The sequence below is a fragment of the Scyliorhinus canicula genome, chromosome 18 (assembly GCF_902713615.1).
Source record: "Scyliorhinus canicula chromosome 18, sScyCan1.1, whole genome shotgun sequence".
In the NCBI taxonomy this organism is placed as follows: Eukaryota; Metazoa; Chordata; class Chondrichthyes; order Carcharhiniformes; family Scyliorhinidae; genus Scyliorhinus; species Scyliorhinus canicula.
The window spans coordinates 8748593-8771718 of NC_052163.1; the positions used below are offsets into that span (position 1 = coordinate 8748593).

A 23126-nucleotide genomic window follows, 5' to 3' on the forward strand; every position below is an offset into this window, starting at 1 on the left:
CAGAGTGACCGCTCCCGACCCAGACTGACCAACCCAGACTGACCAACCCAGAGTGACCACACCCGACCCAGAGTGACCACCCCCGACCCAGAGTGACTAGTGCTGACCCAGAGTGACCAGTGCTGACCCAGAGTGACCACTACTGACCCAGAGTGACCGCTCCCAACTCAGAGTGACCACTCCCGACCCAGAGTGACCAAGCGCAGAGTAACCACTCCTGGCCCAACTGACCAATCTGAACTGACTACCTGCACTGAGTATATCTGAATGAACCCGTTTTGGGCTGAGTGGACCGTCGTTAAAGGGTCGGAAGTAACGCTGGACTGGCCGAATCCCCGTTGTATTGATCTACATTGACCAGTTCTGGACTGGCCGAATCCCCGTTGTATTGATCTACATTGACCAGTTCTGGACTGGCCGAATCCCCGTTGTATTGATCTACATTGACCAGTTCTGGACTGGCCGAATCCCCGTTGTATTGATCTACATTGACCAGTTCTGGACTGGCTGGATCCCCGTTGTATTGATCTACATTGACCAGTTCTGGACTGGCCGAATCCCCGTTGTATTGATCTACATTGACCAGTTCTGGACTGGCCGAATCCCCGTTGTATTGATCTACATTGACCAGGTCTGGACTGGCCGAATCCCCGTTGTATTGATCTACATTGACTAGTTCTGGACTGGCTGGATCCCCGTTGTATTGATCTACATTGACCAGTTCTGGACTGGCCGAATCCCCGTTGTATTGATCTACATTGACCAGTTCTGGACTGGCTGGATCCCCGTTGTATTGATCTACATTGACCAGTTCTGGACTGGCCGAATCCCCGTTGTATTGATCTACATTGACCAGTTCTGGACTGGCCGAATCCCCGTTGTATTGATCTACATTGACCAGGTCTGGACTGGCCGAATCCCCGTTGTATTGATCTACATTGACTAGTTCTGGACTGGCTGGATCCCCGTTGTATTGATCTACATTGACCAGTTCTGGACTGGCCGAATTCCCGTTGTATTGATCTACATTGACTAGTTCTGGACTGGCCGAATCCCCGTTGTATTGATCTACATTGACCAGTTCTGGACTGGCTGGATCCCCGTTGTATTGATCTACATTGACCAGTTCTGGACTGGCCGAATCCCCGTTGTATTGATCTACATTGACCAGTTCTGGACGGGCCGAATTCCCGTTGTATTGATCTACATTGACTAGTTCTGGACTGGCCGAATCCCCGTTGTATTGATCTACATTGACTAGTTCTGGACTGGCTGGATCCCCGTTGTATTGATCTACATTGACTAGTTCTGGACTGGCTGGATCCTAACTATTTTTTGTATTTAATTTTGCTGATGTATTTTTACCTGATTTATGTTTGTGTCCAATAAAGTCTGCTGTCTAGGGGGTGGCATGGTGGCGCAGTGGTTAGCACTGCTGCCTCACGCCACTGAAGATCCAGGTTCGATACCGGCTCTGGGTCACTGTCCGTGTGGAGTTTGCACATTCTCCCCGTGTCGGCGTGGGTTTCGCCCCCACAACCCAAAGATGTGCAGGGTAGGTGGGTTGGCCATGCTAAATTGGCTCTTAATTGGGAAAAAAATAATTGGGTACTCTAAATTTATAAAACAAAAGTCTGCTGCCCAGGGTGGAACTGACGTTGTTGGAAGAGCTGACGTGACGTGAGAGTGTAACCCTGCTCCTCTCACTGTAACGGTGAGTTTGAGTGAAGGGACTGCACTATGTGTGTTTGTGAATTCACAGGAGGAAGAGTGTGGGTTAACCTTGTGGGAATGGTGAATGTGAGGAAGATCATTGAGGGAAACTTAAAATTCTTTTTTTAAACAAAGAATGAAACCTGTTTTTTTTTCTGCTTCTATTTCTAGGACCCGAGGAGCAAACACAAGTTTAAAATCCACACTTATGGCTCCCCAACATTCTGCGATCACTGTGGCTCGCTGCTCTATGGCATGATTCACCAAGGGATGAAATGTGACAGTGAGTTTCCTCCTAGTATTTCCAGAACTGCTCGAGAAGGAAGCCGAGATGTGCAGAGTTTGTTTACTGGTGGTCTTTCGGATAAATCACAATACACAGAACACTTCTTACCGGCCCCTGCTGACGTTAATGAGCCTCTTCCCACCCTTCTTTATCTCACCCCCATCAAATGCTTCACAGTTGAGCATCTAGTGAGTGATACCGTTTATCCCCCTTTTCGATGGCGCCCTCCATCCACCAAAGACCTGGGAAAGTCAGACCCCCACTCCAGCGTTTTACTGCTCAAATTCAATGCCAAACATGAGCCAAGTTCAGGACAGAATGTACGTCTGTGCTGTTAGGTGTATATAATCATTCAAAACACAGTACACTAACTTTATACATCATCATGACAGTTTACTAAAAATGAATACAATAGTTAACTAATGTTGGACATGATGGAAAGTGTTGTTTTAAGACAGATAGCACTGCCGTCTTTATGATTCAGATATGCCGCTGAGTCAGCCGCCAGGATGTTTTTGTCACTCGCTACCTGTGAGCACTTAGCGGTTTCTAACCGTCTTTGTGAGGAACTCGAATCACACACACATCACCTCTTTTTATTTCTCTCTCTCACGTACTCTCTGTCACATACACACCTGGGCGCATTCTCATACACACGGGAATTCTCTCACACAGGTGCATTCTGTCATGTGGGCACATGCTCAGATGCGGGTGCATTCTCTGCCGCGCACTCACGGACGCATTCTCTCATGCCATCGCATTCTCAGACACGGGCACTCTCTCACGCGGGGGCGCATTCTACCATGTGTTTTCTCAGACGCGCACACTCTCACTTGCCGCATTCTCTCATGCGCACGCACTCTCTCTCTCGCACGGGAGGATTGTCACTCGCACGCATGCATTCTCTTTTTTAAATTATATTTAGAGTACCCAATTCATTTTTTCCAATTAAGGGGCAATTTAGCACGGCCAATCCACCTGCCCTGCACATCTTTGGGTTATGGGGGGCGAAACCCACGCAGACACGGGGAGAATGTGCAAACTTCACATGGACAGTGACCCAGAGCCAGGATCGAACCTGGGACCTCAGCGCCGTGAGGCTGCAGGGGTAACCCACTGTGCCACCGTGCTGCCCTCACGCATGTATTCTCTCGCACGCGCTCTGGCACGCACACGTTACTCCATTCATTTGCATGTTGGGAAAAAAACGAAGCTAAATGTCTGGATATCAAAATGTACATTAAGACCCTCCTTAAAACCTGCCAGATTCACTAAGCTGTGGGTTATCTGCCCTATTATCTCCTTATGCGGGCGGCTTTGTGTCGAATTTTGTTTTCTGATGCCCCTGTGAAGCACATTGAAATGTTTTATAACATTACAGAGGTTGTTGTTTAATTGAGCTAAAGCTCACTCTCAAGTCTGGAATTCAGATGAAAACTACCGAATTACAAACGCAAGAGCCCAGACTGACGCACGCATTAGCAGAAAGTAATGGTGGAATTATCATGAATGTGTTGCTGGAGGTTGGGGGAGGAGAAGAGGGGCTGGAGTTGGAAATACGCCAAAACACAGAGCCAGTTTCTAATAACCCAGCCCTCAAATCCGTTTCATTTACCAGTCACTCTGATACCATTCTCCAATGTACAATCTCAGTAAATCAGACACAGCATTAGCCTGAACTTTTGCAAGAATGCAGTTTGAGGCTGACATCGTATCAAGTTATAAAAAATGTACATATAACATGCATTTCCATATCCAGGATAGATAGCTCATTACTGCTATCTCCGAGGCAGCAGCTCGGAGATTCAAACCATCAGTTATCACACTTGGAAGCTGCAGTAGGGGTTGGTGTTTCTTTCCCTTTGTTAGTTTGACTCAATGTGACAGAAGGTGCAGACCTACAAATCCATTTGGAGCAGTATTCATTCCGGCTGTTTTTCCCACCATCCTGAGAGACTGCCCAGTATCGGGCGCTGAGCTCCAAACCTCCTTCTCCATTACACCCTCCGTGCGGCCCTTCTCCGTGGGCAGCGGCCGTCCACTGCTCCTTCACCCGTGAAGACAACCTCAGCTAGATTCTCATTCGATGTTCCCGCATGCACCTTTAAGCAGACGTCGTTGACTTGCGATTGCTATAAGATTTCTCCCCGCCCCTAACCAGTCCATGAAGTATTGGGACCAATTTGAGCCAAATGAGTGTCAGCCCTGTGGGGGATGGCTGAGAGTTCAAGTCCCACTCCAGAGACCTGAACACAACAATCCATTCCACTGGAACGCTGTGGGAATGCTGGGCTGTTGGAGATACTTTCTTTCAGACAGAGCCATGTCTTTCCTCATCGTTTGATGTAGAAGTTCCCGTTTCAGTATTTTAAGGGAGAGCAGGGAAGTTATCGCCGGTGTCCTGTTGGACATTAATGCCTCAGTTACTCTCACAGGAATCAGATTATCTGGCTGTTATTGGATTGCTGTTAGTGGGAGCGGGCTGGGAGCAAATTAACAAGCGCATTTCCTACATTTACAACAGTGACTACACTGGAGAAATGCTTCATAACCTGTCGTTTAGGCAGTCCTGGGGCCATGAATTGTATAAATGCAAGTCTTCCTGTTTTTTGAGATCAGCTAACTTGACCCGATCTGGGGACGAGGATTGGAATCACCCTGTTCTCTGGGGCTCACTTCCACAGTCACAGTGTAATTACTCAGCAGTTTCATGTTCAATTTCATTGGAAATGTAATTTCTGTTCCCATTTCCCTTATATCTCCCTCCCAGAAACATGGAAGATTGTTTTACAGGAAGCCCCCAGACTGTTTTGGTGCCGGGGATGTTGGGGATTCGGAACGACCGTTTCTGAAATGTGTCCCTTTCTGCTCCACAGCCTGTGACCTGAACGTGCACAAGAAATGTGTCATAAACGTGCCCAGTATGTGTGGAACGGACCACACCGAGCGGAGGGGCCGAATATTCCTAAAAGTGGAGGTCGCAAGTGACGGCTTGCTCCATGTTACAGGTAAACTCCTCGCCGTATCTTTATGGAAACCAGCTAGGGGACGCAGAGAGAGTCCGAGGTTAGCTGCGTTGATGTATGGAACAGCCACTGCTCTGAAATTAAACAATGTTTTTCTGTACAGTAGCCAGATGGAAATGCCACATAGCTCGTGTAAACTCAAAACAGGCGAGGGCCTGCGCCTCAGCCACTACCCAGTGTTACCCAGACTCCAAGATTGATGAGTCTTCTGTATACATTATCACCTAGAATTTATAGCACATAAAATGTCCATTCAGCCCATCTGGTGGATGCTGGACTGTATGCTGCCCACAAGCGCACTTTCTCTAATTATCTACTCCCCAGGGAACCCTCTTAATATAAACAAAATTCCTTAGCCCAAATTCAGCAAACAATATCCCTGGCTGGAATGAATTGTGATCTTACTTTTGCGATGTCTTAATTGCACCTGTGTTTCCAAAATGGCTAGCTGCCTTTCAATGCAGGATTTTAAAAAACGTGTCTCCAGCAGTCACGCACTAGCCCAGGCATTTAACCCTGACTGCACTAAATACATATAAAATAATACACTGCAATTCCTACATTCATGACAGAAGACTTGCGACAACTATACAGGGCAATGGTGAGACCGCACCTGGAGTACTATGTACAGTTTTGGTCTCCTAACCTGAGAGGGGACCTATTTCCATTGGAATCAGTCCAGATAATTTACACTTAGCTCATTCCTGGGATGAAGGGGTTGTATAAAGAGAAAGAATTAAGCAGCTTGGGTCTATACTCGCTGGAGTTTAGAAGAATGAGAGGTGATTGTGTCGAAGCAGGGAAGGTTCTGAAGGGACCTGAGGGGGTATATGCTGAGGGGATGTTTTCCCTCATGGGAGAATCTAGAACAAGGGGACGGAGTTTCAGAACACTGGAAAACCCCCAGTTAAGCCAGAGATGAGTAGGGGTTTCTTCTCTGAAGGTCCTGAATCTTTGGAATTCTTTTGCACAGGGAGCAGCGGAGGCTGGGACATTGAATATGTTCAGGGCTGAGTTGGACTGATCTTTGAACCATAGGGGGAGTCAGGGTCATGAGTAACAGGCAGGAAAGTGGAGCTGAGGCCAAGGTCAGATCAGCCATGTTCTTATTGAATGGTGGAGCAGGCTGGAGGGCCGAATGGCAGACATCCTCGTTCCGATGTCCTAGCAGATGTGATTTCACCATAGGTGACTCATTTAATGTGCAGTGTGCTGAGCGTGTGCCGATTGACTGCATCACCACTATCGCACCTCCAAAGCACATGAAGCTATTATTTGTAATTTTGAAAAACATTCATCATGTCACGCAGCACATGTATAGAGCGAGAAACATTACTTAATGTTTCAGGTCAATAAAAATACCTGCCATGCTGCTTCTTTTAGCATCACTCACCTTTGTCAGTAGGCCTGTCCATGTTTTCTCTATAAGAATCTACCCAATTTCCTTTGAAAGATATCATGTAATCTGCTTCCACTGCCCATTTCAGGCAATGCATTCAGAACATAACATCACATTGCTTAATCAAAAAATTCTCCTCGCCTCATCCCAGAGTTATTTTTATAGTTATTTGATGAATGATACGGCTTTTAACATTGAAAGGATTGTCTAGTGGGCACCAGATGGAGTTCAGCAAGCTGGCGTCGTGGGGAGTACGGTTTACCGATGGTGATGAGGTGAGGCATAGCTCATAATAAATATACAAACAGAAGTTGACCCCTCCAGGATCCTGTTCCACACCACCTTCAGCAGGCCGTGCAGAGAGCCAGAGGCAAGCTTACCAACATTGTAAGATCAGTGGTATAGCAGGTAGTGCAGACGGAAGAACACATTTGCAAAATTTATCAATGGATCAAGTGAGTGTTGCAGATGAATTTCGATACAGTTAAGTGTAAGGTCGTCAATTTTGGACCAGAAAAGGAAGATCTGAGTAATTATTTAGCGTGGCCAATCCACCTAACCAGCACATCTTTGGGTTGTGGGGGTGAAACTCACGCAGACATGGGGAGAACGTGCAAACTCCACACAGACAGTGACCCAGGACTGGGATTCGAACCCGGGTCCTCAGCGCCGCAGTCCCAGTGCTAACCACTGCGCCACGTGCCGCCCTTTTTCAAAATAAAGTTAGAGTACCCAATTATTTTTATTTTTCCAGTTAAGGGGAAATTGAACGTGGCCAATCCACCTACCCTTGCACATTTTTTTGGGTTGTGGGCCAGACACGGGGAGAATGTGCAAACTCCACATGGACAGTGACCCAGGGACAGGATCGAACCTGGCACCTCAGCGCTGTGAGGTAGCAGTGCTAACCCACTGCGCCACCATGCTGCCCCTGTCTGATCACCTTTTTAATCATATTTTAGGAGATATTGACTTGAGAACGAGAGCGGTGCAGTTAGACTATTCTGCTCACAGGACTCTGAGAGTTAGATTCCTCAAAGATTGCATAAACCCGGTTCCATTCCCTGTAGTTTAGATGGTCAAGGGAGGTTTGATAGAGGTTTATTTGATTTTGAAAAGGATGGCGACCTTGGATAGAGAGAAGCCATTTCCACTGGTAGGGGTATGGCCTTCAATCAGAGCCCGGGCTACGACGGGCGGAGCGTTTTGAGAGGAGTGGCACTTTGGATGAGGCATTACACAGGCCTGTGGTTTGCTCTTCCTGGCCACACAGCATCAAAAGTCACTGGTCTTGACATTGTTTTTATTTTGGACTCTTGCTGTGTACAGATTGGCTGCTCTCTTTGCTTATAACAGGGGCTGGTTTGGCACACTGGGCTAAATCGCTGGCTTTGAAAGCAGACCAAGGCAGGCCAGCAGCACGGTTCAATTCCCGTACCAGCCTCCCCGAACAGGCGGCGGAATGTGGCGACTAGGGGCTTTTCACAGTAACTTCATTGAAGCCTACTCGTGACAATAAGCGATTTTCATTTTTTCATTGCTATGTAGGAGGAGCTGAGGCATTTCAGACATATTATATGTCACACGTTGGGACCTTATAAGATGCGTTGTGAGGCAGTACGGTGGCACAGTGGTTAGCACTGGGTCACTGTCTGTGTGGAGTTTGCACATTCTCCCCGTGTTTGCGTGGGTCTCACCCCCACAACCCAAGGATGTGCAGGGTAGGTGGATTGGCCACGCTAAATTGCCCCTTTATTGGAAAAATGAATTGGGTACTCTAAAAAAAAATTTTTTATGTAAAAATAAGATGCGTTTAGTATTTGTGAAGCAGTTAATGAGATGGTTCACTTCAGAAGCAGCACCAAGGGATATTTTCATAAACAGAGCGATTTGTGATGTAAACACTGCACTGAACCCAGAGCTGCTGCTTCCTCCTGCCGTTGCAGAAGAGGCTAATTTAGGAGTGGTTGTCCAGCACGGTAGCACAGTGGTTAGCACTGTGGCTTCACAGCGCCAGGATCCCGGGTTTATTCCCGGCTTGGGTCACTCTGTGCGGAGTCTGCCCGTGTCTGCGTGGGTTTCCTCCGGGTGGTCCGGTTTCCTCCCACAAGTCCCGAAAGACGTGCTGTTAGGTGAATTGGACATTCTGAATTCTCCCTCTGTGTACCCGAACAGGCGCAGGAGTGTGGCGACTGGGGGCTTTTCACAGTAACTTCATTGCAGTGTTAATGTAAGCCTACTTGTGACAGTAAAGATTCTTATTATTATACCTGCCTCCCTGACATCTCACTTCAGAGCCTAGCCAACCAGTGGTAGCGGGGAGGGGGTTTTGTGGCCTGGCCATCCGATCATGTATCCCTGATCTTCAGCCACATCCACATTCAGGCAATTTGCACCAATGGCCAAGGACGGGCTGGATTTCCGTCGGCAGTCCATGCGCACGTACACCCGCCCCTCCCCAAACTGATTGTCCCGCACGGAAGACGTGGTTCTGGCAGCTTTCCCAGGTGTTTGCCATGCCATTCAGAAGGGACGGGCAGATTTCTCGGAGAAACCTGCCATTCATGGATCTGGGCGGAGTATGAGCCAGTGTAAGGGGATGAGGAGATGTCTCTGGCTCCCCGGAGATAATTACTCACTGTCTAGATGGTCCTTGGAGAGAATGAAAGACTTGCATTTATTTAGGCACAGAGCCTTGCAGTAATGCAGCAGCCAATTTGTGCACAGCAAGATTCCACAAACAGAGATGTGGTATTGACCAGAAAATCTTTTTTAAAATACAAATTTCGAGGATCCAATTTTTTTTTCCAATTAAGGGGAAATTTAGCGTGGCCAATCCACCTACCCTGCACATCTTTTTGGGTTGTGGGGGTGAGACCCACACAGACACGCAGAGAATGTGAATGCGATTCAGCGACAAGAATGTTGCCACCTGAGCCAGAGCTGACACTACTGGCTGAATGTGCTGATACTTAAATCATTTCAATATCCAAATAAAAAGTCTCATTGTTGCATTTGAAAATTACAATATTTCAGCTGTTACAATTGATCAGAAACATGTTACATGGGAAATGTGAAGCAATATAAAAAAGAGGCATTATCTCACTTTCTCTCAGGCATTTGTACAACTCATAACATGTAAATACAAGCACATTGTGACTCTCCAGTTCTAACATATGTGAGTGTGTCGCGAGATAACATCTAACGCTGCAACAACCTGCATGTGCATGTGGCAGAGCCAATCCTAGCAACATCAACTAGGTTTTTAAAAATGTTTTAAATGAATTTAGAGTACCCAATTTTCTTTTTCCAATTAAGGGGCAATTTAGCATGGCCAATCCACCTACCCTGCACATCTTTGGGTTGTGGGGGTGAGATCCATACAGACACGGGGAGAATGTGCAAACTACCAGGGCCGGAACAAACCCGGATCCTCAGCGCCGTGAGGCAGCAGAGCTAACCATTGCGCCACAATGCCACCCTAGTTAATCTGTTCACTGATGTTGAGTGAAGGATAAATGTTGGCGGTGTTAGAAATGCCAGCCCCTTTATGGATAAACCAGTTTGTGCTTCCGAGTGAATTGACGGTGAGTTGGTACCCATTGAATCTCGTTCTTGAGCTGGGTTTACAAACCTTGGCGATGTTTCGGGGTAAGGGAGAGGATCCAGAAGGGAAGAGTGGAAACCAGTGTTTTTACTGGACCACAGAATCGCAATAAAACAGTCGGACATCATCAGAAAGTCTGCCTAATTTGATCAATGGATGTTCACCTGTAAAACACTGAGGAGAACACTGAGACACTCGGGAGAACTCCCCTGCCCTTCTTCAAAATAATGGCATGGGATCATTCAGACCCACCCGAGAGAGCAGATGGGACCTCATTTCGGTATCTCCAACAGTGCAGCCTCCCCTCAGTACTGCACTGTGTATGTCAGCTTAGCTTAGAGGGTGCTCACAGACCCCACTAGACATGCTTGGGACCTTCAGCGATGAGTGGGAAACCACCGTAAACAGAGTGTCTGATTGACATGGATTATGTGATTAGAATTGTGAATTTACCTTAATTGGATATTATGGATATTCTGATTGGTTATATTAATGTTGCTTCCTCAATGTGAGGGGACACTTGTACAGTTGCCCCTTTGTTCAAGCTGATATTACCCCCAGACATAATCTCAATAATTGGAGGAGTGGAGGGAGGGGGAGGGAGGGAGGAGTGGAGGGAGGGAGGGAGGAGTGGAGGGAGGGAGGAGTGGAGGGAGGGAGGAATGATGTAGCTGAATTGTCATTGACTGTCGAGGATGGGTTCTGCACGATTTTAATTGTGCCTAATTTAATGTTTAGAACCTTAGGCGTGAAATTAATGGCTGTGAAATTAACGCCTTAGTGCAGTTTCAATGCTGAGCATGTGTTGCAGATTTGATGAGCTGTAGGGAAGTCCATGGAAATAGAAAGCACCCAGTAATGATATGGGATTGAATATATAAATAGATTCGAAACGTCACCATTGGCTTTGTCCCTGTACCATTCAGATGGATTGTTCTATTTTAAATTGTTTTTTTTTTTTTATTAAAAATTTAGATTACCCAATTATTTTTTCCAATTAAGGGGCAATTTAGCGTGGCCAATCCACCTACTCTGCACATTTTTGGGTTGTGGGGGTGAAACCCACGCAGACACGGGGTATTTTAAATTGTTAAATGAAATATGTGGGGATGGATTCTGCGTTTCTTCGGCTACGTGACGGCGCCAACTGAAAATCTGTGGTGTTCCACGACGGGAATCCTTCACCAATTCGGGTACTGGTAAGGGGCTAGCACCGGCACCGCATGGAACACGTGTGGATCGCACGGAGAACGGCCGGTGAATCGCCGGGTCCCAGGCTGCGCATGCGCGAGGCTGACAAGCTGCAGCCGCGGACGCCTACGGCCCCCACCGATTCCCTGGAAAACATGGCGCCGGCCTGTCCTGGACCGACTACCCACCCCAACCCCACAGCCCACCCACTGGCCACTCCCCCACCCCCCCCCCCCCCCCCCCCCCCCCAGCCCTAGCAGAAGCCCTTGGCTAGTGGCACCAATCCCGGCAGAGTGTGGCAGCACTGGGCACCGTCCGCAGCCGGCAAGTCAGGTTCCCGATCACTGGGACCACACGGGCCCTGGGCCGTCGGGAACACGGCCCATCCGGAGCGGAGCATCACGGGAGAGCCGGCTGATGACTCGCCAACGACGTTGCGACTGCGCGTGGCCGGATTATGCCGATTTGGAAGGATCGGAGCAACGGCAACCATCATTACACCGGCACCTTCCCCGATTCCGGCATCGGAAGCCATTGTCCGCCCGATCGCCGTTCCCAAATCCGGCTTCGGAAGCCATTCTCCGCCCGATCACCGATCCCAATTCCGGCATCGGAAGCCATTCCCCGCCCAATCGCCGATCCCAATTCCAGTGTCGGAAGCCATTCTCCGCCTGATCGCCGATCCCAATTACGGCATCGGAAGCCATTCTCCGCCCAATCGCCAATCCCAATTCCGGCGTGGGAAGACATTCTCCGCTCGATCGCCGATCCCAATTCCGGCATCAGAAGCCATTCTCCGCCCAATCGCTGATCCCAGTTCCGGTGTCGGAAGCCATTCTCTGCCTAGTCGCCGATCCCAATTCCGGCATCGGAAGCCATTCTCCGCCCGATCGCCGATCCCAATTCCGGCATCGGAAGCCATTCTCCGCCCGATCGCCGATCCCAATTCCGGCATCGGAAGCCATTCTCCGCCCAATCGCTGATCTCAGTTCCGGTGTCGGAAGCCATTTTCTGCCTAGTCGCCGATCCCAATTCCGGCGTCGGAAGCCATTCCCCGCCCGATCGCCGATCCCAGTTCCGGCATCGGAAGCCATTCTCCGCCCGATCGCCGATCCCAATTCCGGCATCGGAAGCCATTCTCCGCCCGATCGCTGTTCCCAATTCCAGCATCGGAAGCCATTCTCCGGCCGATCGCCAATCCCAGTTCCGGCATCGGAAGCCATTCTCCGCCGGATCGCCGATCCCAATTCCGGTGTCGGAAGCCATTCTCCGCCCGATCGCCGATCCCAATTCCGGCATCGGAAGCCATTCTCCGCCCGATCGCCGATCCCAATTCCAGTGTCGGAAGCCATTCTCCGCCCGATCGCCAATCCCAATTCCGGTGTTGGAAGCCATTCTCCGCCCCGATCGCTGTTCCCAATTCCGGCGTCGGAAGCCATTCTCCGCCCGATCGCCGATCCCAATTCCGGCGTCGGAAGCCATTCTCCGCCCGATCGCCAATCCCAATTCCGGCATCGGAAGCCATTCTCCGCCCGATCGCCAATCCCAGTTCCGGCATCGGAAGCCATTCCCCGCCCGATCGCCGATCCCAATTCCAGTGTCGGAAGCCATTCTCCGCCCGATCGCCGATCCCAATTCCAGCATCGGAAGCCATTCTCTGCCCGATCGCCGATCCCAATTCCGGCATCGGAAGCCATTCTCCGCCCGATCGCCGATCCCAATTCCAGTGTCGGAAGCCATTCTCCGCCCGATCGCCGATCCCAATTCCAGCATCGGAAGCCATTCTCCGCCCGATCGCCGATCCCAATTCCGGCGTCGGAAGCCATTCTCCGCCCGATCGCCGTTCCCAATTCCGGCGTCGGAAGCCATTCTCCGCCCAATCGCCAATCCCAGTTCCAGCATCGGAAGCCATTCTCCGCCCGATCGCCGATCCCAATTCCGGCATCGGAAGCCATTCTCCGCCTGATCGCCGATCCCAATTCCGGCATCGGAAGCCATTCTCCGCCCGATCGCCGTTCCCAATGCCGGTGTCGGAAGCCATTCCCCGCCCAATCGCCAATCCCAATTCCGGTGTCGGAAGCCATTCTCCGCCCGATCGCCAATCCCAATTCCGGCATCGGAAGCCATTCTCCGCCCGATCGCCGATCCCAATTCTGGCATCGGAAGCCATTCTCCGCCCGATCGCCAATCCCAATTCCGGCATCGGAAGCCATTCTCCGCCCGATCGCCGATCCCAATTCCGGCATCGGAAGCCATTCTCCGCCCGATCGCCGATCCCAATTCCGGCATCGGAAGCCATTCTCCGCCCGATCGCCGATCCCAATTCCGGCATCGGAAGCCATTCTCCGCCTGATCGCCAATCCCAATTCCGGCATCGGAAGCCATTCTCCGCCTAGTCGCCGGTCCCAATTCCGGCATCGGAAGCCATTCCCCGCCTAGTCGCCGATCCCAATTCCAGTGTCGGAAGTCATTCTCCGCCGGATCGCCGATCCCAATTCCGGCATCGGAAGCCATTCTCCGCCTGATCGCCGATCCCAATTCCGGCATCGGAAGCCATTCTCCGCCCGATCGCCGTTCCCAATGCCGGTGTCGGAAGCCTTCCCCGCCCAGATCGCCGATCCCAATTCCCGGCGTCGGGGATTCTCCGCCAGATCGCCAATTCCCAATTCCGGCGTCGAAGCCATTCTCCCTCCCGATCGCCGATCCCAATTTCCGGCGTCTGGAAGCCATTCTTCCCTAGTCGCCGATCCCCATTCCGGCCGTCGGAAGCTATTCTCCGCACAATCGCCGATCCCAGTTCCGGCATCGGAAGCCATTCTCCGCCCGATCGCCGATCCCAATTCCGGCATCGGAAGCCATTCTCCGCCCGATCGCCAATCCCAATTCCGGTGTCGGAAGCCATTCTCCGCCCGATCGCCGATCCCAATTCCGCCGTCAAGCTACGGAGAATCCCGCCCCATGTCTTTTATCTATTTCTATAGTTCCTGGTCTTGAGAGATTTTTCTCTCTCTTCTCCTGGAGATTCTGGTTGTTCTCAGCCATGCCCCTGGAACCTGACCCGAGTGACCATTCCAGCATCGGAAGCCATTCTCCGCCCGATCGCTGTTCCCAATTCCGGCATCGGAAGCCATTCTCCGCCCAATCGCCGATCCCAATTCCGGCATCGGAAGCCATTCTCCGCCCGATCGCCGATCCCAATTCCGCATCGTGAGCCATCTCATTCTCCCGCCCGATCGCCGATCCCAATCCTGGCATCGGAAGCCATTCTCCGCCCGATCGCCGATCCCAATCCCGGCATCGGAAGCCATAAAATAAAAATTATTTTATGAGCCGAGTCTGTTAGTGTCAATAAGTTATTCCTTCAGTTATCCAACCTGACCCTGTCCTCATCCAACATGCATACAGAGCAGAACTAGCTGAGTAACCTTTCCTCCCTGCCTTTCATTCGCTGAGACCCCCCATGTCCAAGCCCAGCCATTAGGAGCTGGGACCCCTCGTGATCTGGAAGCTTCCGTCCCCTCGTCAGGCGGTGCCAATGGAAAGGACGGTGACCCCTCAGTCAAGCGGAAATTGGAAAAGGCTTTAACGGATCAGGGGAGTTGAAATTGAAGTTCTTAACTGGAATTAACTTGTCAGCAGCTGATGATGTTGTGGATTAAGGAGTTAAAGTGCAGTCAATGAGTCGAGAGCAGGCTACAGAAAGAGTGAAAACAGCAGAGGAATAGCGGGCAGAAGAGTGGAATTCAGAGAGGGGACATCCTAGATACCGAGTAGATTCAGTGAATCTGCAGGAATGTGACTGGGTATTGCTGCATGGTCCTGATTCCTGGTTGGACTGTCCAATTGCTGAGTCTAATCTGCATTGATTTGGACTCTGGCTATATTGTCAGACCAGCAGTAAAAGAGAGATGCGCATTTACAAAGCAAGTGCTTTACAGCCACTGGACAACTTCCGAAGCTTTGACAAAGGGTCATTTGGTCGCGAAACGTTAGCTTTTTACTCTCCCTGCCAGACCTGCTGAGATTTTCCAGCATTTTCTCTTTTGGTTTCAGAGTCCAGCATCTGTAGTAATTTGCTTTTATCTGAAGCCCAGTGACTGTTTCAACACAGGGGATGCTGTATCCAATCCGTGCACAGCAAGATCCCAAAAGTCAGCAGTGTGATGCTGCAGGACTGAATTGGGACCATAGGCTAAAGAAAACTCTTATTCTTCAAGACAAGGCAGGATTTTGCAGAGTATTGTAGGATTCATCCAGAGCATCACTTTAAATTAATCCACCACTGCAGAAGTGTTTATAAAATGTTAACAAACTCAGGATACAAAGAGTGAGCAATACCTGGTCGGTTATTGAAGGCAAAAGGTTAGAAATCATTCGAGACGCAGTTGGATGCGTTGTTGGAGGGACGTGTTCGCCGGGCGGAACAATCTCTCCGCATCTGGCGAGCAGTTCCTCAATTTTAATATCATCCTTGTTTTCAAATTCCTCAACGGTTTCTTTTCTCCCAATCTCTGTAATCTTTCTGCAATCCTTTGTGATATCTATTTGTTTAATTTTGACTTTGGTACATCCCAAATTTTCTTAATTTGCCTGAACCTTAAACTTTGTGATTCTGACCCTAAACCTCTTTCTCTCTCTCTCTCTCTCTCCCCCGCCCACCCTTTAAGACGTTCCTTAAAACCTATCTCTTTGCTCAAACTTTCCATTTTTTGTCCGTCTCAATATCTCATTGATTCAGTGTCACATATTGGTCGATAAAGCTTGGGAGGCTGCACAACGTGAAAGGCGCCACCTTAATGCAGATTGTTACTGCTGTCGGAGACGCCACTTTAGACGAGGGGGAAGATTTTTGATGCCCTCCTAGAGCCCCGGGAGGTGCTCAGCAAGAGCTGGGACTTATTCACACATCCTACCCAGTGAATTCACAGAATGTGATTGAAGACACTTGAGACTAAACCTGGTTGTGAAGGCAATGCCTGTTTCAAATCCCCCCACGGTCACGCATGACAGTTTTATGGTAACAAAGATCTGTTTTAGTACATTAACTTTCTCACGGCGCACAATTAAAAGGTTACGCTAATGTGTCAAAAAAAAATTGGCACAAGTAAAAAGCCAGTCACTCATCTTTCTAGATCTAAATGTAGCCGTAGCCAATAAGGTAATAAAATAAACTTGCACTATTAAAGGTTCTGGCGAATGTCAAATAAAATTATCCTTTCGTCATGCATTGCTCTCCTGTTACCAGTTTGAGAACTGACTTCCTTTCGTATCTCTGCAAATACAGAATGATCTGAAGGCTGGGATCGATTCTCTTGCTGATGGAGTTTAACAATGCCAACATGAAGCAGTTATGATGGGTTGGTTTCTGAATTCAGGGCCCTCCTTGGCAATTAGCCAAGAAAGGTCCCACATTCCATTTTCACATTGCTATTTAGGTGTGGTCTGATCCCACTAAACTCGGAAATAACACCCGCACTACAAAGACTCGTCTCTGAAAACCCTGAGTACATATTAGCCCCTTTCCCCAGATATACTCAAGTGCTTTACAGTCAAAGTAAGTACTGTTGCTGCGTCATCACAGCTGTGACATAGGAAACAAGGTCACCAATTTTTGCACAGCAAGTTCCCACAAGAGCTTCTCAGTATCGTGCTGAGGGCCGCATACCCTCAGTACTGCGCTGAGGGCCGCATACCCTCAGTACTGCGCTGAGGGCCGCATACCCTCAGTACTGCGCTGAGGGCCGCATACCCTCAGTACTCACATCCTCACGGTAGCATGGTGGTTAGCATCAATGCTTCACAGCTCCAGGGTCCCAGGTTCGATTCCCGGCTGGGTCACTGTCTGTGTGGAGTCTGCACGTCCTCCCCGTGTGTGCGTGGGTTTCCTCCGGGTGCTCCGGTTTCCTCCCACAGTCCAAAGATGTGCGGGTTAGGTGGATTGGCCATGCTAAATTGCCCGTAGTGTAAGGTTAATGGGGGAATTGTTGGGTTACGGGTATACGGGTTACGTGGGTTTAGGTAGGGTGATCATTGTTCGGCACAACATCGAGGGCCGAAGGGCCTGTTCTGTGCTGTACTGTTCTATGTTCTATGTACTGCGCTGAGGGCCGCATACCCTCAGTACTGCGCTGAGGGCCGCATACCCTCAGTACTGCGCTAAGGGCCGCACACCCTCAGTACTGCGCTGGAGGGCTGCATACCCTCAGTACTGCGCTAAGGGCCGCACACCATCAGTACTGCGCTAAGGGCCGCACACCCTCAGTACTGCGCTGGAGGGCCGCATACCCTCAGTACTGCGCTAAGGGCCGCATACCCTCAGTACTGCGCTAAGGGCCGCATACCCTCAGTACTGCGCTAAGGGCCGCATACCCTCAGTACTGCGCTAAGGGCCGCATACCCTAAGTACTGCGCTAAGGGCCGCACACCCTCAGTACTGCGCTAAGGGCCGCACACCCTCAGTACTGCGCTGAGGGCCGCACACCCTCAGTACTGCGCTAAGGGCCGTATACCCTAAGTACTGCGCTAAGGGCCGCATACCCTAAGTACTGCGCTAAGGGCCGCATACCCTCAGTACTGCGCTAAGGGCCGCATGCCCTAAGTACTGCGCTAAGGGCCGCATACCCTAAGTACTGCGCTAAGGGCCGCATACCCTAAGTACTGCGCTAAGGGCCGCATACCCTCAGTACTGCGCTGAGGGCCGCATACCCTCAGTACTGCGCTGAGGGCCGCACACCCTCAGTACTGCGCTGAGGGCCGCATACCCTCAATACTGTGCTCGAATCAGATGTTGGTCAGACCAGGTAATGATGGCAGATTTTCTTCCCTGGAGGATGTTAGTAAACCAGACGGTTTTTTATGACAATCGATGATCGTTGTCATGGTCACCCTTACTGAGACTGGTTTTCCAGATTTTATTCATTGAATTTAAATTCCACCAGCTGCGGTCCCAAAGCATTAGCCTGGGCCTCTGGATTACTATTCCAGTGGCATTAGAATCCCTACAGTGCAGAAGGAGGCCATTCAGCCCATCGAGTCTGCACTGACCTTTGGGAAGACCATCCTACCTATGCCCAATCCCCCGCCCTATTCTTGCACCCCACCCTAAAGGGCAACTTTTTTTTTTAGCATGGCCAATCCTCCTAACCTGCACTTCTTTGGACTGTGGGAGGAAACCGGAGCACCCGGAAGAAACCTACGCAGACATGGGGAGAACGTGCAGACTCCATACGGACAGTCACCTGAGGTCGGAATTGAACCCTGGCGTGTGAGATAGCAGTGCTAACCACTGTGCCACCATGCTGCCCAGCTCTCAGGTTTTACACTCCCGCTATTTGCATGGTTTCTGTGTTGTTGGACCGCTTGTTCAACGTTCACTCGTGGATGAGTAAATTACAATTTATTCCAATTAAACATTGGAAAGACTGAGGCCATCGTCTCCTGTCATTGCCTAAACTCGGTTCTCTCGCTGCCAAATTCCATCTACCTCCTGGTCACTGTCTGAGGTCAGACTAGGTTATTTACAACCTTCACCACATTCAACCCGGTGATTCTGTCTTCAAACCCACTCCATCCCGAAGGCTGTTCACTTCCACCTCTGTAACCCTACTTGCCTCAGCACGGTAGCATTGTGGATAGCACAATTGCTTCACAGCTCCAGGGTCCCAGGTTCGATTCCAGCTTGGGTCACTGTCTGTGCGGAGTCTGCACATCCTCCCCGTGTCTGCGTGGGTTTCCTCCGGGTGCTCCGGTTTCCTCCCACAGTCCAAAGATGTGCAGGTTAGGTGGATTGGCCATGATAAATTGCCCTTAGTGTCCAAAATTGCCCTTAGTGTTGGGTGGGATAATGGGGATAGGGTGGAGGTGTTGACCTTGGGTAGGGTGCTCTTTCCAAGAGCCGGTGCAGACTCGATGGGCCGAATGGCCTTCTCCTGCACTGTAAATTCTATGATAATCTGCCACTGAAACCTTGATCCACAAGGCCAGGCCCCCTCCCTGCCCCCCGCCCCCAGGCCCCCTCCCTGCCCCCAGGCCCCCTCCCGCACCCAGGCCCCCTCCCCGCCCCCCCGCCCTCTCCCTGCCCCCAGGCCAACTCCCTGCCCCCAGGCCCCCTCCCCGCCCCCAGGTCCCCTCCCCGCCCCCAGGCCCCCTCCCCGCCCCCAGGCCCCCTCCCCGCCCCCCGGCCCTCTCCCCGCCCCCCCGGCCCTCTCCCTGCCCCCCCGGCCCTCTCCCTGCCCCCAGGCCCCCTCCCTGCCCCCAGGCCCCCTCCCCGCCCCCTCCCCGCCCCCAGGCCCCCTCCCCGCCCCCAGGCCCCCTCCCCGCCCCCAGGCCCCCTCCCCGCCCCCAGGCCCCCTCCCCGCCCCCAGGCCCCCTCCCCGCCCCCAGGCCCCCTCCCCGCCCCCAGGCCCCCTCCCCGCCCCAGGCCCCCTCCCCACGCCCATGCCCCCTCCCCGCACCCAGGCCCCCTCCCCGCACCCAGGCACCCTCCCCGCACCCTCCCCGCCCCCAGGCCCCCTCCCCGCCCCCAGGCCCCCTCCCCGCACCCAGGCCCCCTCCCCGCACCCAGGCCCCCTCCCCGCACCCAGGCCCCCTCCCTGCCCCCCGGCCCCCTCCCCGCCCCCAGGCCCCCTCCCAGCGCCCAGGCCCCCTCCCCGCGCCCAGGCCCCCTCCCCGCGCCCAGGCCCCCTCCCCGCGCCCAGACCCCCTCCCCGCGCCCAGGCCTTATTTTGTCAACTTCAGACTGTTCCAATGCTCTCCTGATTTTTTTTTTTCATTAAAGTTATTGAAAATTGGAGCCGTGGGATAGAACCTTTTGTTAAAAATGTGATAACAGAACAGGAGGAATCAGATTGGAATATGCAATAAGCTGCCGTTGGGCTTTTCACAGATAGGATGATGGTGGAGTGGATTCGATGCAGAATAATAGAGATGTGAGCGCGAGGATCATTAAGGAGGCGTTTAGGTCCTGTGATTGGCGAGTTGGTTCTAAATGGAAGAGCTCAGTGACCATTTTCCAACGGTATCTTATCTTCAGGAACCATTTCCATTTCTGTACTATTGATGTCGTTCCTTCATCCCTAAGCTTAGAATTCCCACCCAAAACCTCTCTAACTCTCCTGAAAACATGCAGCCTAATATTTTCTTATGTGGCTGGGTGTCACATGCCGTTGAATAAATGCTTCTCTGAAATGCTTTGGGATGTTTTACTACTTTAAAGGCCGTATTTAAACACAATGGATGTTGTTGATGAACCTAACACACTAATTGCAATGTAAACTTCAGGCTCCTTCTGGGTTTTAATTGTCTATTATAAGACTAAAGGTCTGTTAACTTGTGTTAATATTAAACAGATACACTATCAGTGCTTCTGCATCCCGCCCAATGACTGGATGAGTTCCAGAATGCTTGGCAGTACGACAAGAACACTACACCTGGAGTTTTACAGATGGAGTTGCTTACTTTCTCGAGATTGACCTTGGAATAGGTCCAATCTGAGAAAGGACGTACTGGCGCTGGAGGGTGTGCAGAGGAGATTCACTAGGTTAATCCTAGAGCTGAAGGGGTTGGATTATGAGGAGAGGTTGAGTAGACTGGGATTGTACTAGTTGGAATTTAGAAGGATGAGGGGGGATCTTATAGAAACATTTAAAATTATGAAGGGAATAGATAGGATAGATGCGGGCAGGTTGTTTCCACTGGCGGGTGAAAGCAGAACTAGGGGACATAGCCTCAAAATAAGGGGAAGTAGATTTTGGACTGAGTTTAGGAGGAACTTCTTCACCCAAAGTGTTGTGAATCTATGGAATTCCTTGCCCAGTGAAGCAGTTGAGGCTCCTTCATTAAATGTTTTTAAGATAAAGATAGATAGTTTTTTGAAGAATAAAGGGATTAAGGGTTATGGTGTTCAGGCCGGAAAGTGGAGCTGAGTCCACAAAAGATCAGCCATGATCTCATTGAATGGCGGAGCAGGCTCGAGGGGCCAGATGGCCTACTCCTGCTCCTAGTTCTTATGTTCAATCCATACGGCACATCGCATTCAAGCCTTTGAGTGAGAACCCATTCTGACTAGGCCAGGCAGTCAGCATTCAGACTGGTTTGGGCTGAAAAGTGAAAAGCAAAATTCATGCCACAATAGTGCCAAGCAATGACCATATCCAACAAGAGAGGATCTAACCATCTCCCCTTGACATTCGATGGCCTGACCATCGCTGAATCACCAACTATTGATCAGGAACGGAACTAGACCAGCCGTGTAAATGCTATAGCTAGAAGATCAGGTCACAGGCTGGGGATTCTGTGCTAATTCACCACCTGACTCCCCAGAGCTTGTCCACCATCTACAAGGCACAACTCAGGAGCGTAATGGAATACTTTCCACTTTCCTGGACTGAGTGTAGCTCCAATGACACTCAAGATGCTCGACACTATCCAGTACAACTTGATTGGTATCCCATCCACCACCACCTTAAACAGTCACTCCCTCCACCACTGATTCCCAGCAGCAGCCGTGTTTACTCTCTCCAAGATGCACTGCAGCACCGATGCACCTCGACAGCACCTTCCAAACCCCTAACCACTGCCACCTAAATGGACAAGGTACATGGGAACGCCACCACTCTCAATTTCCCCTCCAAGTCACAAACCACCCTGACTTGGAACTGTATCAGCTGTTCCTTCACTGTCACTGGGTCACCAAGTCCTGGGACTCCCTAACACCACGGTGAATGTACCTACATACAAGCGCTTCAAGAAATAGCTCACTACCACCTTCTCAGGGGCAATTAGCGATTGATATCAAATGCTAGCCTTGCCAGCAATGCTCACACCCCGTGTTCCCTGCGGCACTCCAGTAGTTACAGCTTGCCAACTTGAAAAAGACTAATTTATTCCTACTCTCTGCTACCTGTTAGCTAACCAATCCTTAATCCATGCCAATTTTTGAATTTTTAAGAAAAATAATGTTAGAGAACCTAATTATTTTTTTCCAATTAAGGGGCAATTTAGAGTGGCCAGTCTACCGACCCTGCACATCTTTTTGGGTTGTGGGGGTGAAACCCACGCAGGCACGGGGGAGAATATTTTCCAATTTTCTATATTTTCCTTTGACATAATTAGTGAGTACTTGGAATTCTGTTGAACAGATGATGGCTGAAATACAGGGAATGAGGCGAGCCTCTCGTTTGCTATCAAGGAGTGTATATTCTCATTTTTAATTTTAATTTTTTTATCGAGGGGCAATTTAGCATGGCCAATCCACCTGCCCTGCATGTCTTTGGGTTGTGGAGGTGAAACCCATGCAGACACGGAAAGAATGTGCAAACTCCACATGGACAGTGACCCGTGGCCTGGATCAAACCCGGGTGCTCAGCGCTGTGAGACAGCAGTGCTAACCACTGCGCCGCCGTGCTGCCCCCTGGAATTCCAAATCGTACATCTACAGGTTCCCCTTTATCCGCCTTGCTTGTTAATTACTCAAAAAACGTTAATAAATTAGTTAAACACAATTTCTCTTTCACAAAACCTTGTTGACTCTGCCTGATTATGATTTTCTTAGTATCCTGCTATAACCTTCTTGGTAATGGACTCCAGTAATTTCCCAGTGTCAGATGTTAGGCTAACTGGCCTGTAGTTTCCTGCTTTCTGTCTCCCTCCTTCCTTGAATAAAGGTGTTACATTAGCTATTTTCCAATCCACTGGGATGCTACCAGAATCAAAGGAATTTTGGAAGGGCAGCACGGTAGCATTGTGGTTAGCACAATCGCTTCACAGCTCCAGGGTCCCAGGTTCGATTCCGGCTTGGGTCACTGTCTGTGTGGAGTCTGCACATCCTCCCCGTGTGTGTGTGGGTTTCCTCCAGGTGCTCCGGTTTCCTCCCACAGTCCAAAGATGTGCAGGTTAGGTGGATTG

At 50.5% G+C, this 23126-nt stretch overlaps 1 protein-coding gene across 1 annotated transcript in view; it reads left to right on the forward strand.

The window, feature by feature from the left end:
• LOC119953069 (protein kinase C alpha type-like) overlaps nucleotides 1-23126 on the forward strand; it is a 249538-nt gene that overhangs the window by 104140 nt on the left and 122272 nt on the right. Inside the window, exons 3-4 of the mRNA XM_038776888.1 lie at nucleotides 1885-1996; nucleotides 4876-5007. Of these exons, the coding sequence (XP_038632816.1) occupies nucleotides 1885-1996; nucleotides 4876-5007 (244 nt within the window). The remainder of the gene's footprint in view (nucleotides 1-1884; nucleotides 1997-4875; nucleotides 5008-23126) is intronic.